At 38.5% G+C, this 18,115-nt stretch overlaps 1 protein-coding gene across 5 annotated transcripts in view; it reads right to left on the bottom strand.

Annotated features, from left to right (window-relative positions):
* Positions 1-9,056: 9,056 nt before the first annotated feature.
* The window catches only part of scaf11 (SR-related CTD-associated factor 11), a 125,914-nt gene continuing 116,855 nt past the window's right edge, over positions 9,057-18,115 (bottom strand). For all 5 annotated transcript variants that reach the window (XM_039760874.1, XM_039760873.1, XM_039760875.1 and 2 more), the window contains 4 exons: positions 16,224-16,705; positions 14,756-14,962; positions 12,362-12,481; positions 9,057-9,996 (listed from right to left, as the gene is read on the bottom strand). In XM_039760874.1, the coding sequence (XP_039616808.1) occupies positions 9,877-9,996; positions 12,362-12,481; positions 14,756-14,962; positions 16,224-16,705 (929 nt within the window). In that variant the 3' untranslated portion in view covers positions 9,057-9,876. The remainder of the gene's footprint in view (positions 9,997-12,361; positions 12,482-14,755; positions 14,963-16,223; positions 16,706-18,115) is intronic.

Below are 18,115 nucleotides of genomic sequence, written 5' to 3'. Positions count from 1 at the left end.
ATTCAGGTTTTATACATTCCATTTTGAGCATGGAAACGAGAGTACACAACACTGTTTTGTGCATACGCACCATTTATACATGAGGCCCCTGGTCCTTTCCAGACTCTGTTGCATTAAAACAATCCACCACAGCATCTGTCTGTGTGTGGTAGGGTGCGATTCTCAGCCCCTTTATGCCTAACACCTCATAGAACTGTTTTAACAATTTTCATGTAAAATTACTTCCCTGATCAGTTAATATTTCTTTAGGTATCCCTACTATAGAAAATAATTGAATCAGGATCCTTGCTATGTGGGGTCATGTGTCTTTCTAAGGGGAAATGCTTCTGGGTACCTAGTGGCACACACACAACTAACATGTATAGTACAGTATTTATAATCTGCTGTACTCCTTACTTCATGACAATTCGAGAAAATGGCTGTTCAGCGATGGGCAAGGGTATCATTGGTGCTCAATCCCCTTTCCTCACCTGTCCTAACTTTTGACATTCAGGGAACGCTTTGTGAAATGTAGTCACATCCCTAGACCAACTTGCCTAGTAAAAGTATTTGGACACCTTGGCTATTGTCTTTGCTGTTCATAAATGATGTGCCCAAGGTATACTAATATCCATTTTAAGTACCTGCTCTCTCAAGCATACAGGTAAATCTATCCTTTCTCCACACTCACTCATTCTTATGATAAAGAATTCCATCCTTTATAATAAACTGTTCACCTGTCTTTGTTGGTTTCTGCCCAACAGCTTTGTCAAAACAGAAGTGTAAACTGGAGTCATGCTGTTGAGAGGTTCCAAGATCCTCCGGTAAGTCAAAGGTCAACCCAGAATTGTCATCAACTGGTATCTGGACTCTTTCTTCCCCAGGCGTCTGCCAAACCGACTCTTGCCCTTTTTTGCCTGCAGGATTTCTGGACCAGGCCCCCTGCAACATCCTCCTCAGAAAAGGGCACAGAGTCCCAGCCATCCAGGTCATTCACATGCTGTTTGGTTGCTTGTAACCATCAGCGACTCTGCCATCAACTCTTTTTGCAGCCAGCCTGTCTTTAATTTCAGGCACGTCCAATCCGAACAGGACTGGAAATGGCACGTTTTCTAATTCGCCCATGGGTAATGCATACCTAGTGTCTCCAATTACCAAAATAACCTGCACCAAAGGACAAGCACACATCTCAGGGTCACACTCCTGTCTGATGCAGCCGTTTTTGGGTCAAGACAGTCTTGACCACCAACCCGAGACATACCTGGTATTAGTACATTTGGCCTGGTTCTTATGGCTCCTTTGTCTTCTGTCTGCAGGGTTTTTACGTCGACAATGGGCTGCCAGGAACACCTCCCCAAGTTCTGCTGCCTCTTTTGCAGTCTTGTAAAGGCCTGTGCTCTTGTATCCACACTCTGAGCTCTACATCAAATACCTGTAGCTTTGTTCTAATAGTAAGATCAATTACGTGTTTCTTACCACTCTTTTGGGGTTGTAACCATTTTCAACACTCATCTTTCAATCGGGACAAAAGCTCTTTTGGGATTTCAGTACTCTTCAATACTGTACTCCAAAAACGTACCCTATATATGTCTCAGGGTTCACTTCATATTTTTCTAAAACGGCCTGTTTCAATAAGTCATAATTCATTGACTCGTCAACGTCCATAGGTACAAATACAGCTCTTGCTATTCCTGCTAGCATGGGAAGTAGGCAAATAGCCCATTCTCCTTTTGCCCAAGAGCACACAGTTGCCATACATTCAAAAGGTACTGTTCAATGTCCTCACCCTCATCATAAGGCAACATCCTCGGGAAGTCCCATTGCTTGTCACGACTGTTCTCATTAACCATCCTAGGTGATGTTGCTAACCTTGGTGACAAAGACTCAGGAACTACTACAGAGGATTGCTGCTGGTTCCTGTGCACCTCTTCCTGTAGCTGAACAAATTGATGGTAGAGGTGTCGCCATCTCTGTTCCAGGCACTGCTCCCATGACTCCTGTGTGGCCATAAACAGCTTCAGCAACTGCCCAGGGAATGTACTTCATCTCCTATAGCTACTGTTCCTTAGCTTCAGCTCCTGCCAATTGTTCTTCCTCTGTTCCAGTTATCATCTCTGCCGCCTTTCCTGGAGTTCAAGTCTCTCTAACTGCCTTTTTGGGTGATGCCATGTTACTTCTGTGTCAGATTTGATATTATTTTTGCATCTCAAAATAATAAAAAAAAAAACCTTATTGTCCACTGAATGATCCCACCGATGCCACCATTTCATCATGTCCCCAAGTTCCTGCTATAGCCTATGATAAGAGACTTTGAGGCATGACAACTCACACAAGCACTGATTATGACGGATGTTTACACAGCCTGTCACTTGATAGCACTCCACACAGGGACTCACTAGCTATGGTGTGAACAACACGTGTGTCTGCACTTATAACCCTAAGGTTACTTTACTCTCCAAGAATAACCTAAAAACCTAAGGCCAACACACCTTGATCTCCATGAATAACCCAGACACACTCGGTTAAAACTGCTTACTGACAAGTTATTGTGAGGTCCACTCTATTGGGGAGTCCCACTCAGCCTGCTAAACCCTGTGAGAAAGATACTAACAATCTCCTCACACTTAGTGCCCTGTATTTACCTTACATCAATCAATTTAGATATACAGTAAAAAAAAAAGGTGTACAATTTTAAAAGTAGCGTTTATTAAAATTAATTAATAGCAAGAAAAAAGTGTGGATGCATATATAGTACCCTCCAAAAAGTTTGAGATAAAGCTGCATTTTCCTTGATTTGCCTCTCTGCTCCACCGATTAAAATTACAAATCACCATCTCTTTTGTTTTTTCACATATACCAGGCCAGGAGAACCACAACAGCTGAAAGAAAGCATGAATCATCCTCTTTAGAAAGTGTAGTATGTGAATGAAGAGATGCACTGTGTTCAGTGTTGTAAAAGTAGCGGGGAGTGGATTGATGGCAGCTAGTCAACAATTCAGATCCGAGTAAAGTGCACGTTGCAGACTTTCATTTACGGGTATTTGCATAGATTTTGCTCACACCATGTAGAAATGACAACACTTTTTCCGCATGTTCCCTCCATTTCAGAACACCATAATGTTTGGGACAATAGCAATAGTAAGGCAGTCATATTTAGTACTCCTTGAGGTCTGTGATTCATAGACATCATTAGGTGCGGAGGATCTTCTCTGGTGATGCTCTGCCAAGCCTCTAATGTAGCCATCTACAGCTACTGCTTGTTTCATGGGCTTGCCCCCTTAAGTAGTCTCTACAGCATATGGAAGGCATGCTCAATTGGATTTAAATCAGGTGACTGGCTTGGCCATTCAAGAATTTTTCATTGTTTGCCATTGAAAACCTCCTGTGTTACCTTAGCATTAATGAGATGAGATGACTCTACACCTGAATATTCATTGTGCAACTGGTGTCAGCATTTACACCATCAATAAAGCTAAATGTGCCTGTGGCAGTCATACATGCCCAAGCCATAACACCCCAAACACCACGTTTAATAGATGAGATGACCTTGGACCTTGCTCTTGCCATCGCCCAAATACAGGTACATCCTTTGTCTTGTCTAACCAGAACACTTTTTTCCACCATTGTGCAGGCCCTTTAAATACTTTTTCGCAAACTGTAATCAGGCCAGCCAGTTTTTAAGTCTTCTGTGAATTTGGTTTCTGTTTTGACTGATAGGTGTTTGGGGCTTTTTCTTTACCATAGTGAGAGGATTCTTCTGTCTTCAACAGTGGAGGTTTTCTTTCACCTACCATTCATTTTGCAATTACTGAGCTCACTGGTGCATTCTTTCTTTGTACAGATATTCCAGACAGTTGATTTAAGCAATCCTAAGGTTTTACTGATATCATTAATGGTTTCAGCTTCAAAAAGGCTTCTTTGACTTTTATTTGCATACTGTAGCTGTTGTTCTCATGTTGAACAATGGCAACTACAGACTCCAAATTGAAGTATGTAGGTACAGTAGAAGTAAGCCTATCTAATACCTGCTGTAATGAAACGCAAACACCTGTGACGCTGGATGAACATTTTTAGGCACCAAGTTCCAGGCCCTCCACCCCTTTATTTTTACCTTCAACTAAGGTCAGTTCTTAGGATGAAAGGAGTGTTGCTTTCCTCAGCCCTTCCACTTCACCCACTTTGTCTTTTCCCAATCCTTCATAACATAATTTATTACATTGGACAACGTTTACAACAAGGCCTTGCCTTTGTATTCATAGAGTGAAAATGTGACCTCCTTGTCTCAATTGTCAAAGGACACCATCTTTAAGAATATCAATCCTATTTATCCACTGACCCCTTTCGTCAGTTCTCCTTCACAAATGTGAAGACTGCCCCTCCCGTCACTTTACGCCTGATTTGTCTTTTGCCTCAAATTCTCTCTCATTGATCCTCTCTGTCCAAACTCCTCCTTCAGCCTCCCACTTTCCTTCTCCTGGACTCTCTTAATCCAATCCACTAGAGGCGGACTTTGTTTTTGGGTAACATTCGTACCAAGTTGGCACTGGCCTCTCACACTCCGTTGATTCTTTTAAGTTTTCTTTCTATAACCGATAATTGGATGTGACTGGAGGTCTAGTACTTGGGGACACTGAGCACTCACCCTCCTCAGGGCATTTTCTTTTCTGGTCTGCTTCCCTTTTGTTTTGTCACTCAGTCATTATCTTGCTGATCTATATTATCATTTCTCATTGACAGAAGTTTCATTTGTAGAAATTCTTGTTTCTTTGTGTATTTCATTTATTCTCTCAAAAACAATTTTCATCACAGCATCAGTGATTTAACTTGAGTATCATGAAACTTTTGTACTAAAATGGACAAAACTTGAAGAAATGCAATTTGTTTAAGGAGGCAACCTGATAGGCCTGAACAGCAAATTGTTGAAGGCATGTGGAACACAAATAGCTGGTGGTTTGAGAGGACATTTTGAACTAATGAATTCTGGAACAAGTTAAAGCAGTCCAATAATAGCAGGGATGCTCCGGAGATCCACCCATCTTCTGAATACACTTCATCCCAAGCAAATTAACAGGGTGTCCCAAAAAAATGCCAGAGGAAAATGGCCAAAGCAAATCTGCCGGGAGCTCCTATACTCTGATGCAACATGGCCTGTGAAAAAGGATAACTAATCCTGGAAAGCAGTTGATGCTGCTACCATGGACAGATCCATCATAACAGGCAGTGGAAGGCTGAAGCATATTTTATGAATGACTCCGATAATTATAAAGATGTCCTTTTATCCCTATCAAGAGAATATTAACTTCATGAGAGCTGGGGTGTCACTTTTTCGTGAGAGCTGATTTGAAATCAGATTTGAATAGAGTCAGCATATATGCAGAGGAAGTACATCAGAGCGGCTAATATTAAGTTATAGCCCATTATTGTACAAGCCCTATGGAAGTGGTCAGAGGTCTGAACAACAACAAAAAAATGAGAAGTACTACTGCTCGTGATACTTTGACCCAACTCCGCAATAAACATATCTAGTGTCTCAACTTAAGAAGTTGACTAATTATTCAAGAGTGTTTCAGGAAGCTGTTCAATGAAAAAGTCACAGAATGATGCAGCTCTGAATGGGTGTCTCCAGTAGTTCTTGAGGACTTATGAGGGATCTATGGCAAATATCAGGAAATCAATGATATAATTCAACACGATGCTTAAACCAATATGTCATTAGTTAAACTGAAGTGTTGCTATGTACATTAGTGTGTTCCTCCCCCCCAAGGCAGGGACACATCTTGGAGATGATCTAGAAGGCATTTAAAATTGAATATCCCGAAGTGTCATCTATTTAAGGCTCACTTCACCTTTCTGGGGCACAGTGTTTGAGAAATTGGTGCAGGCTGGCCAGAAACAGTGGTTTCCACAGGGGTTATCCCCCAAAAAGCTATTGGGTAGAGTTTACAAGGATTATTTTTGGATTGGTGGTGTGGGATCATAAATTAATTCCTCACTTTGCAGACATTGCTGCCAATCCTCCAACTCACCAACAAGGTAGTTCAGTGGTGTTGGACCAAGGACTGTCAAATAGATACATCAGCTTAAAATGGAGCAGATGACATCTTCTGCATTGGCATTGCCTATTTCTATTTCTAACAGGCTGTTAAAGATACAAACAGATGCAAGTAATGAATGGCTTGGTGCATGTTTGAGGGTGATCATGTGTACTTCTAGGGTATTATGTGGTCCAGAACTGAACTACAGAAAAAGAGTACTTAGCAGTGGGGTAGTCTGTTGAAAAATGGTGAAAACATTTTAAAGGATTTTTTTTTGGATATACACTTGTTATAATAGCCTCAGCTTGGCAATACATTTTCCCCAAACCATCAATCAAATCAGGAATGAGACAGACCTTTTTAAATGATGGCAGTATTGCACCTGGATGAAATACCTTATTGAATATTATATCCTTATTGGTTATTGTTGACTAATATTACAAATGGATACAACTATTTTGTGCTAAAATATACCAAAATCCCACAGTAGGAGTAGCAGTTTTAAAGAATGACATCCTCAGCCAAAATTGCACGTGTAATATATGGTGTCTAATCTGAATGGTGCCTAGAGGTTCTAAAGAAAAATTAACCTCAGCCTATCATCTGTAAACTAACAGAGCTAAGAAAGTCGACAAAAATTTTGAAAACTATAATTGTCTCATTTGTGGATGACAGATATAAAGAATGCTGATGGCTACCAGAGCACTTAATTCAGTGGTGCATGAGATCAGGGGTGCTTCAGTAGCTCATCCGGCTCCAGTAGAAAACTGAAAGGACATTTAATTGTTAGGCACCCAGCCTCGACTTTGTCAATTTTGAAATTTTATCTTTTTATTAGCCTATCAAGTCAGGAGAAGTACAGCAGTATTTAAAGCCAGTGAAGTATTTTAGTAGATGATTTACAAATGTACAGTTTCTTGTGGGTAATTTGATTTGGATTTGCCACTTTTCGAAGGCACTGAGACCTATGGCTGTAAGTTCTTCACAATCCCAACACCCAGATGGTGAATGTGGTGAAGAAATGAAAGATTCTAAACAACAAGGTTAAATGGGGTTCTGCTAACAGTGTGAAATAGGACTGTGTTAATGAAGTCAAGCAGAAACACTGCTTTGGCTATCTGGTAGAATTGGTGGGGTAGGGGAAGGATGGGAGCTTTATGCAGTGAGCTACATTTAGTTAGTTATCTTTTAAACAAGATCTGTATTTGCTGTTTGCACCATTGTTTTCTTCATAAACTTGTTTCTTATACAAGAATGTACCCTTTGAAGCTGGTTTGCAATAGTCCATCTTAGTGAATTTAAATACCACCCGGTAAACAAAGTTATTTATTTATTTATTCATTTTAGTGCAACATGGAATCGAGGCCAAGAAAGGAAAACTCTGGTGGCCATTTCAAGTTTAAAAACTGAGGGTTTGCCCTTGCCTGTGAATATCTGGCAGCTGTCCCTTCGTGCAAATTATCTATTTATTTTGGGTGGGGGTACAGGCAGGGAGCATGTCGGAGATCCATTTACATTGCAAATCAGTACTAGATGAAGCTGGTGAGATGAATGATCTTTCAGTTTTTGAGATCCTAACATCTTTCATTTGCTTCACAACATCTGTTAAGCTGGCGGCTTTAGTTCATCATTCATAAAGACAGTGAAAGAATGGATGTAGTGACCATTGTTTCCTCTTCTCTGTGTTATAGAAATGTGTATGTAACTGCTCACTTGGTAAATGTGGTATTTATAAAAATAGGTGCAGAATAAATTAGTTGCTCCAGTTGCAGTTCTTCAAAATGATACTTGAGTGAAGTAAGAGGACTGATGGGGAAAAGTCCTATATAGGAATACTGGATGTCGCCTAAAGGAATGCATCTGGAGGGCAACTGGGAGATCCAATAGTTAAAAGGGAACCCATTACACACACAAGACTTTGAAGTAAAAAAGAAAAAAAAAAAAAAGTCAGAATTTATCTAATTTGTTTGATCGACAGCTTTCCACTGTAGTAAATAGGGCTTGTTTGATTTCTGAGGAATTCACCACAAACGTGTCAATGGTGTTTTTGATATACTTATGATTGCAGAAATCCAAAATTCTAAGTTTAGTGCTGGATGGCTAATCTTTCATTCAGAGAAAGCAACTGACACAGCTTTAATGATTTGTTTAAGGGTGTAGAGAATTCAAAAAAGGAGGGAGGGTTGAAGAAAATATATAGGTGCTATTATTTTAACTGTGACATTTTGGTAATAAAACCTAGAATCCAAGATGGCTGGTGCATGTTTTAGAGTTAAAGTATTGGCCATTATTTATTTTTTAAAACATCTTTTTGAAATGTCTACAACTTTTTGTTGTCTCTGAACTGCCCAAATCCAAAACTACATTTATATCATATACTATTTACCATAAATCATAAAATGTGGTGATTTACAGTAATTAAGAAGATTCACTTACTTGAAAAGAAATGCTCATGTTTGTTTTTTTTTTTAAATTGATTTATTCATAATCCTTTCCAATTGCTTATATACACAATACAATTATCTGTTGCTCTAAAGCATGTTCAAATTTTATATACTGACTTGTTTCACATGTTCTTAAGTACACTTTTGAATCTGTTTAAACGTTTTCGCTTTACTTAGTACAAGTAAACTGACGTTGATTTTCAGAGAATATCAGAGCTGAAAATGAGCTATGGAGGTGCTGTTGATGCAGATACTAATATAAAAGGAGATGAATTTATAGAAAAGGACAGCGGCGACAGGAGATTCAAGTCCATTTCCAGCCACCGAGTTCTACATTAAGCACACATAATGGCAACAGAAAATAAAAATCACATTCTAGCATCTTACATTTCCTACAGATTGCATAAGTCGACTTGTGTATAGGAAAATCTGCAATCACGGCAATGTAATTACTTTCACCACATTAGGAAAACTGTTAAATGAAAATAATTGATCACATTATCATCACATAAACACAAGTTTAACCAAAGTGTGGCAAAACAGTTTCTTGTAAAATAGGATAGCAGTTCTCGAACATTTCAAAATTGTTCACAACAGGAAAAAAAAAAAAATATTTCCACATAACTGCCCACTGGAAAGAAGGTGACATCTCCCATCCAGAAGACAGCTCCTATATGCAATAAACATGAAAAGCCACAAAAAGCAGCAGGTCATTTATTTCATTGCCTTCAGGATTATGTTTACAGTGTTCACGCAGCACATTTTACAAAACAAACTTAAGGGCAGAGATGTTTTCCGAGATCATTAACGCTAGTTGTCCTAAACTGACTTATCTACTACTCTAATACACTAAACCCTTACAACTGAGCTGATTCTGGTATTTTTATATACATTGTGATTATTCCTGCGTTCAACTTTACAGTTAACAATACAAATAATTATAAAGGTGACACATATTAACCCTACATTTGGAATATATTAAAAAAAAAAAGAGAGAGAAATGTTCCTAACACTTACGAAAACATAATTATGCTGAAAACTGTACATTCCTGTTCAGTACCAGTTAACTACAACTGAAAGGTTAAATAGCTGCTCCGTGTGGAGGTCAAACTGCTGTACAACTTACTCTCACACATGACATTCTACAGGACCAGCATGCATTTGAGTTTCTGTAACTAGCAGGAAATCTCATTGTCTCAGTCCATGACGAAGAAAAGAGCCGAGAAGCAGGAGCCTTGCTTTAATTTTTCTTAAACAAACAAACAAAAAAAAAAGTTGACATTTTTAGAAAATCCTTATTAACATTAGCTGATCAATATCAAAACCTGATTTTGAATCATCTTTAAAAGTTCCAATTCATGTCAGAGCTGGTAAAAATTGCACTTAGCAAATGAGCCGTGAATTCTGAATGGACACATTCAGATTTTTCCAGGTTCCTCAGTCTTGATTTTGCGTGTATGTTTGTATTTATCAACATAAGCTTTCACCAGATTTGCAACTTTTTCAGTATTTACTTCTCCACTCTTGCTATGGCAAACCTAAAAAAAAACAAAAAACACAAAAAAAAAGTTTTTATATTAGATAAAGATTGGAAATGACCCTGTAACAGCATCGGCATGTTTGTGTATTTCATAATGCACAGACACATCTTGGAGGCTCTTTCTCAAGTGATATCAGATATTTTCCTTTATCTTTTGCATTCTCGTATCAATTAATTAAAAACTTGTCAATATCACATCACACCAGAATATTTATAAAATTAGCGTCAAACTGGCTCAAATTATACAATTAAGTTCACTCTTTCAAGGTATGAACAAACAAAAGGCGACATATCAAAGAGGTAGAAGGTTAAATCATTGACAAAGGTCTTTGCTATTGTTTCGATTTACCCAGTAGACTGCAGCACTACAGGATAAACTGAGGACCAAACACCTCTCATCTCCATTCTCCTTACACCATGCCATCAAATACCCTGAGGAAATGTGATGCATATTATGGATGACACAGATTTTGCAAGGGAATATGAGAATATGGGGGTAATGGTGGATGAGGATTAAGAGCCAGACAGAGGTTTGTAGAGATGGGGGAAAAAAAAAATGCATCATCACTGCCACATATATATTCAACAGCGCTTGCATCTGGCTGCTTTGAACTGTATTATCACGTACAGAATGGTCATCCATTTGTTAGTTGTATTTTCTACACAATATGACTAGTGAACAAATTTTGACACCTATCACAAAAAAGTGAAGGGAAAAAAAGCATTTGGTTGGTGTTTAAAATCACCAATGCCAATCCAGACTTTAAATGATGGAGTAAGTAGCTGCAAGCCATTGGTCTCTTCTTATAGTGATCCTATTAGAGCACAGAGTTAAACCACATACTGAACAAGCAGTCCAGCAGCTCCAATGTTACATAAATATGTGAACATTTAAATTAAAAACGATCATGCAAGCTTGAAGTGAACACCAGGAGCACCCATAGCACTAATATTTATAGCTTATGAAAACCCAAGAAATAACTGAATGAGAGCTGTGGGAGCAGAAGGCAATTGGGGTAACATTGCTTAACATGTGTACAAATGCATGGGTTGGGTGTGTTTGTGCCCTTAAACAAGACAGTTTGTACAGGTCGAGTATACACTAAGAGGCATGCTTAACTTTTCTTTTTTCAAAGATTTTTCTTCTTTGCTTGTGCAGAAGAGGGCAGAATGACAGTGTCTGATCTGAATGATTAGGCTACCACAGCACAAGGCTTATTGACTTCCACATTTCCCCTGACACTAAAATGTATAGTTTCTGCATTGACAACAGTGCTTAGCAGGCTAACATCTTTTCTGGCCTTCAACTTAATCACAGTCACTTTGTCTTTTTTCCATGAAGCAGCTTTATGAGACCATGTATATAATGGCAGCTTGGTTCTACAGTGTTGTATCCATTAGTTTCACTATCTGATGACCAGTTAATTTTATCACCACTGTTGCTTGTTTCAATTAATGGTTCAATTTAAGCTTATTTTAAAATTGGCTTTGGAACTTTGCGTTTGCATGCAATTTTTTTTTTTAATTTGAAGGCATCACCCCACTCATGAATATTGATTTTTTTTTTTTTATATAAACAGGATGATGGTATTTTATAAACAAGATGGCAGCAGAATACTATACCAAGCATTATTCAGGCTTAACACTTTATATTCCATGAAAAAAGGTTATGCCAAATGCTTCCCAGGGTCAACCATATTTACATAGAATTCCGAGCCTGAGGGAGATAGTGGGTTAACACCACACAATCTGAACTGGATTATTTTACTTGGTGGCAAAGACTAAAAGGATCAATAACATCTAAGTACACAGGAATAGGTTACCACTTTACAACACATCCAGTTATTCAGAAGTCATGCATTTTCAGTGTTACTGGCTTCAACATATCTTAATCATGATAATTTCAAATACATAAATTTGGCAACAAACATACAAAACATTAATTAAAAACCAACTAACACTTTCACTTATTAAACATTATTGTAAAGAATATATTTTACTGCACTTGTTGTTACAGGCTTAAAGCAGACATTCATATTTCAGCCTCACATTCACTGCATCCAATATAGGAGGGAAGTTAAAATTTTTAGCAAACTTAATAATAGTAAAGTTCATTTCAGCGCTCTTCTCATTTGAGGTTAGACTGACACCCACATTTCCACAGCTTATACAAAAAAGCTAAGAACAACATAGTCTAAAATGGATGAAAATTACTCTACGAGCAAACAGATTTTCTTATAAACTAAACCAAGTGTTCCTTTCAGATAAACTAGAGCAATAATTGATAAGCAGAATTTATTTCTGACTTTTTTCAAAGAACATCTTTATGTGACATAAGTGCATTATTTTTAATTAACACTTACCTTATCTACTGCCTTGCGGACAATCTCTTTATATTCATCCTTAGTAATATCTTTATTTTGATAGTAAGGTTTGATTGCTAATTTTACTTCATTAACCGCCAATTCCTGTATTTGTAACCTCTAGAGAAAGGAGAAAAAAAAAGATTCTTTATATGCAACGGCCAACTATCATACAGTAAGCAAAAAATCTGAGCAGTATAACATAGCCCTTGCCTCCTTTCTATTCCAAATAATGTAATCTCAATGCAAGGTCGGGGTGGGATGGAGCCCATCCCAGCTCCATCAGAAAAATACTTTGTAAAAGGGCTTTCAAATTTTTTGTACAATCCAAATATGACTCAAATACATGTAGGAAATCACTATTATTAAGACTGCTTGACAATGCATGCGAGATAACTTAGTTTAATGGGCAGGGCATTGCACAAATGTTTGCTTCTCATCTTTCATCCAACCAACCACAGAATTTAAAGGACTTGTGAGAGGCGCAGTGAACTACAAGTTGAAACTGAGCCAGACATCACTGCTCCAAAATGGCTATATGGGCTGAAATTACCTAGGTCTCATTCAATAAAATGTATTTTTGTATAGCGCTCTTCAATGAGTGCAGGTGTAAAATACCATGACAAGTTCTCAAGTAAAATGTACTGTAAGTATAAATTTTACAAATTACAAAATACTGAAATAGAGTACATAAAGACACTGATTTGTTAAAACACAGAGAAAACAAAACAGAAACCGATTAACAACAATAGAAACCAAAAATATTTGTTGATTATTTAATTTTAATTAAAATGTCCTGGGGCAACTCCAAAAACCTCTAGGAACATTTGTGACAACTGTCCAATTACAGTAATTACCATGCAGTTGACTGTGGACACTGGAGAGGTAAAACATGCTTTACAGGGGCTGGCTACAAAAGAAGGGGTCTGTGAGAGTGAAAGAAGGTAAATAACCATTACACAGTGTCAGGGATGCCAGGGTCAACGACCCCGTCGGGACGCCGTGAGGGACTGGATGTGGGTCTGCGCCCACCCTGGATCACGTGGGGGCCGCCTTCCTGTTTGCTTTGGGGGCCACGAGTTGAGGGCATGGAAGCCCCACTCTGCAGGGGCTCGTGGTCACCGCTAGGAGGCGCCCCAATGCCTTGGGGACCTGTTGCCTCAGCACTTCCGCCACACCAGGAAGTGCTGGGGGGAAGAATTAGAAGGATACCCGGAGAACTGCCGGGAGGACAGCCGGCACTTCCGCCACGCTGGGGCGTGGCCAAGAGGGGAACGCCGGTAACCACCTGGAGCTCATCTGGGAGAGAATAAAAGGGACCATCTCCCTTCATTCAGTGCTGGAGTCGGGTGGAAGAAGGACGAGGCAGAAGAGAGAGTGGAGGCGGCCCAAAGAGAGGCATTTTGTGGCCAGGACTGTGTGTTGGGGTTTGTGCACTTTTGGACTGGGTCTTAGTGACCATTAACTATTGTAAATATTGTAAATAAAACGTGTGGTGGTGAAAAAACAACATGTCCGCCTATCTGTGTCTGGGTCGGCTCCACAACACATTAGCTGCATGAGATTTTTTTTCTCAGGATAAAGCCTAGTTAAAGAAAGCTTATATCATGCAGGACAAGACCATGAAAAGTAAAAGTAGGTGTATGTGCTAATCATTCTCTGCAATCTGTCAGTAGTCTGAAACCCAAGAAGCGAAACTGGATTTACAATATGTTTATGTCAGTGGCCACAGAGTGTAAACATTTTCTTTCATTAAAGATTTAGTTTCTCCACATATGGAGAATAGAAAAAAAATGAAAAATAAGGCTGTACTGTTTGTGTTGCATTGGGCTTAATTAATGGGTTTTGCACTTGGTAAACTGTCAAAAAAAATTAACAGTTGCCTTATCGATACCTGTAAATTCTGATCAACTGAGGCAAACACATATAAGGAAGAAAAATGTATTGCAGTGAGTTTACAACAGACTGGCTTCCACAATCTAAAGCTCTAGTAATGGTGGGATCCTTTTTTCAGTTTGAAACTAGCTTCTGTTTGGTCACAACCTAAATATGTTAGAATGGATGGTGATAAAGAATCTTTTTTGATATTGATTTTACAATGCTTTTGAATGTAAGATGCTGTTCAGTGTCAGAGATATAATCAAAGTAATATTTTTTTTTGTTTGAGTGTTCTGGTATTTGCCTTGTACTCTACCGAAGACTGACATTACATGGCAAATTCATCTGTCATTCAAGGCTCAACTGAATAAAAATGAAATGGACTGCAGTGCAGAAGTTAAGACAACGGATACAACCAATTGAAAAATAAGCTACAAAAGAGTTGAGTTTAAGAAAACACTTTTAAAGTTTACAACCAAGCAAATTCAATGTGTGTGTTACTTTGAATACACATGCCTTTTCTTTATTGCAGCTATCCACATTTACGTCAGGTTTTGCCACTTCTTTGTTCACCAAGGGTTTTCCAGCTGTTTGGGTAGTTGATGATGGAAGAACTACATTTGATGCGCCTTGTGTTGCATTCCCTGGAGTGTTTGCTGGAGCTTTAGGTGGATTGGGGATCACAGGAGCACTAAACTTGTTACCTGGGGCACTGGTCACCACCTACTCAAAACAGCCGTTCAGAAGAAAAAAAGGTTAGACCGATATAATGTATACACAACCAAAATCCTAATTTAGAAAAGGTGAACTGTTAAAATTGTTAAAAATGATATAATTACAATAGGCAATTTAAACCATAGAATATCATAGAAGCAGCTTTTTCTATAAGGCTTCTGACATTACAATTTCATTGCCAAACTCATTGTTAACTTTTTTGTTAAAGGCAAACACAACCGAAATGTATTAAAGACAATTTTTATAGAAAAACATTTTTAAAGAGAGAAGTTTAAATCCAGATATAAATATATTTGTCAAGATTTAAATGAACTATACTGCTTAAACCATCAATGATAAAAATATACAGAATTTTAGTTCATTTGGGTCTTAAACCTTGGAAACACTTTGCTCCAATTTTTCTATAATTAGAGAGAAGCCTAAATGCAAAATATTGGTAGCAGGTAATTAGAGTGGCTAAAGCGTGGCTTACTTCTGGACTAAACATCACAATTCAATAAACAAGAAACTAAAGTGTCAAGGGAAAGACTTTGAATTGAAGACCCACCCTTTCTTCAATGGTCAAGACTCCTCTCTTCAGCTCAAAAAGTCTTCCCTGTTATGCTTTAGTGTACTGTTTTTTGCAGTTTATTCCAGAAGTAACCACTTCATATTTTAGAAAAAAAAATCATGCATTTTACATGTTATGAGCACACAACTGAATAACCGACATGCAGATTGTGCAACACAAGTAGCATGAGGATTTTTTTTTTTATATCGCTTGCTGCTGTTCAGCATTGGTCACGATCAGTTCAGGCTCTATAGAAACTTCTTTGTACTTTCTACACGAAAGAATGAGATCAAACTTTTACTAGCCATTACAACAAACTACAAGGGGTAAGCAACATATTAAAAATGTCATTTTGGGTGGAGCGTTCCTTTTAATGTTATCGTAGTGCATCAAGCCTCTGCAGCATGGAAAAGCTAGAGAACAGAACGTACTACTTCAAGTGCTTTATGTCTTTGGTTTGCTGGCTATTGCTTGACTTTTCAACCATCTTAGTTTATAGAAGTTCCACTGACATAACCTCATAGTACTAGGCCTAGAATGAGGATAAATTAATCGGATTGATGTCTACCAAAACATTACCAACATATTTCCTAAATTCAGTTATTAAGAAGTTGATAAAGATGTCAACAAAGACTACTTCATTAGTGGAATAAAGATAAAAGATAGCTTGATACTGCAAAGCTTGAAAGGTATTCTTACCTGGGTCTGTTTTCCTTCTGACTGTGATGCAACAGTGTTTGACTGTTGGGAAGGTGGTGGAGGGGGGGGAGGAGGTGGCAGACCTTGAGTTACAGGAGGGGGCACCTGCATCAGAGGTACTGCAGAATGTAGGTGCACTGGTAACTGATGGGGCAGGTTGAATGGATTAGGTTGCATGTTCATTCCTGGTGGTGGTGGTGGTGGAGGAACATTCATTGGAAAGGGTAACATGTTCACTGATGGAGGCGGGGCATTCATTGGTGGAGGGGCATTTACGGGTGGTGGAGCATTCATTGGTGGAGGGCCACTCATTGGAGGGGGAACATTGATTGGAGGAGGAGGAGCATTCATAGGTGGAGGGGCACTCATTGGAGGAGGATTCAAAGGTTGTGGCATTACATTCACTGGATGAATCACATTTACTGGTGGTAGTGGCTGACTTTCATTCGGCTGGCTAGGTGGAGGCTCTGTGAAGGTTTTTTCTATAAAAAAAAAATTAATTATAATGCTATATTGTATAGTTTGTCATCTATCACACACTGCTCTCTCACACTAAATGATAAAAGTCACAATAAAATATACACATTCAAACAGATAGTGAATATTATACAGTATACAATATACTAGTGTTGGTTAGAGATATTGTATTTATATGAAAGGCAAGACATTATAATTTGCTCTAATTCTAACAATTGTTGGCAGCCTTTTTATTCACACAGTATTCTTTACACAAACCTCAGCACAACCTTTGGCCAACACAACTATTACTAGATATTTGTGGAAGAAAACTGTTACAGACAGGAGCAGAATCTCAACTAAATAAAGGCATAATGAAGCATAATGCATACAACTGACGGATTTCAAAAGTTCAACAAAGGGACGTCATTCGTTTCTTATGAAAATATGCCCCACTATTCCATGCGAGACATCCAAAATCTGGGCTGTAGTACTAGAATATAAATACTCTTCTATCCAGCTACAACAGACTTACAAGTTGGGTTGACTATCACATTTTTCTACCAAGAGACTGGTTTCAGTTATTACCAGATCTAAATCTTGTGAGATGAAACATGTTAGTCAGAGTAAAGCTCTCTCTCTCTCCTGCAAATCTGCAATTCTTATGTGACAAGCTGGAGTCAACACAGGTCAGAATCCTTGTGTTACTAAACTGCTTCCTTAATCCAGCAGGGTCCAAATAGATGACAATAGAATGGTCATTTCACAGCTTTGGAGCTCCGTTGTTAATTAACCTCCTACAGAATTTTTAGTTATCCTTGAAGTCATCAGAAGCCTGATATTGTAATGTGCACTCCAGCATTTTTTTTTTTAGTCAGTTTTATTATCTCAGCCGCGTTCACGAGCCCAAACACACCCCACCCCCGCATCTGACACTGCTGTTTTCATATAGACGTGCTGTAACACAGGTAAACTCAACTCCCTTCTACATCGGAGCAAGAATGCACATACCATTGCTTGCATACTAAAGTGTCAGCAGGCACTTTTCGTGGCATTACACACATTTTTGAGCATGCCCTCTGCACACTAATTGTGACTTTATGCTTTAGGAAGTAAATAAATAAATAAAGGTAAATCATGTCATAAAATGATTTCTTCAAAACGTCGAATGTTATTTATTTGGCACGGACATGTGCATGCATGGGGGATGGAATACCCGGCTGCTTGCAGCCTGATTTTTATCAGCACATTTAGATGACAAAAGACGCTGGTGGAGAGCAGTGATTTTAAGAAGCGATTTAAGGTGGGACGGATTTATGAGTTTTTTCGTAGGCTCTGGTAATCCTAGTGTTAAGAAACCAGATTTCTGCCTTAACTGTATTATTTGCTATAGTCTGGTTATGTATGTGTGTGCATGTAGACGCACAAAGTGACAG

Source organism: Polypterus senegalus, chromosome 8 (genome assembly GCF_016835505.1).
Source record: "Polypterus senegalus isolate Bchr_013 chromosome 8, ASM1683550v1, whole genome shotgun sequence".
NCBI classification, from domain to species: Eukaryota; Metazoa; Chordata; class Cladistia; order Polypteriformes; family Polypteridae; genus Polypterus; species Polypterus senegalus.
The sequence above is the reverse complement of the archived record's forward strand: the minus strand, read 5'-3'. Positions and strand labels throughout refer to the sequence as shown.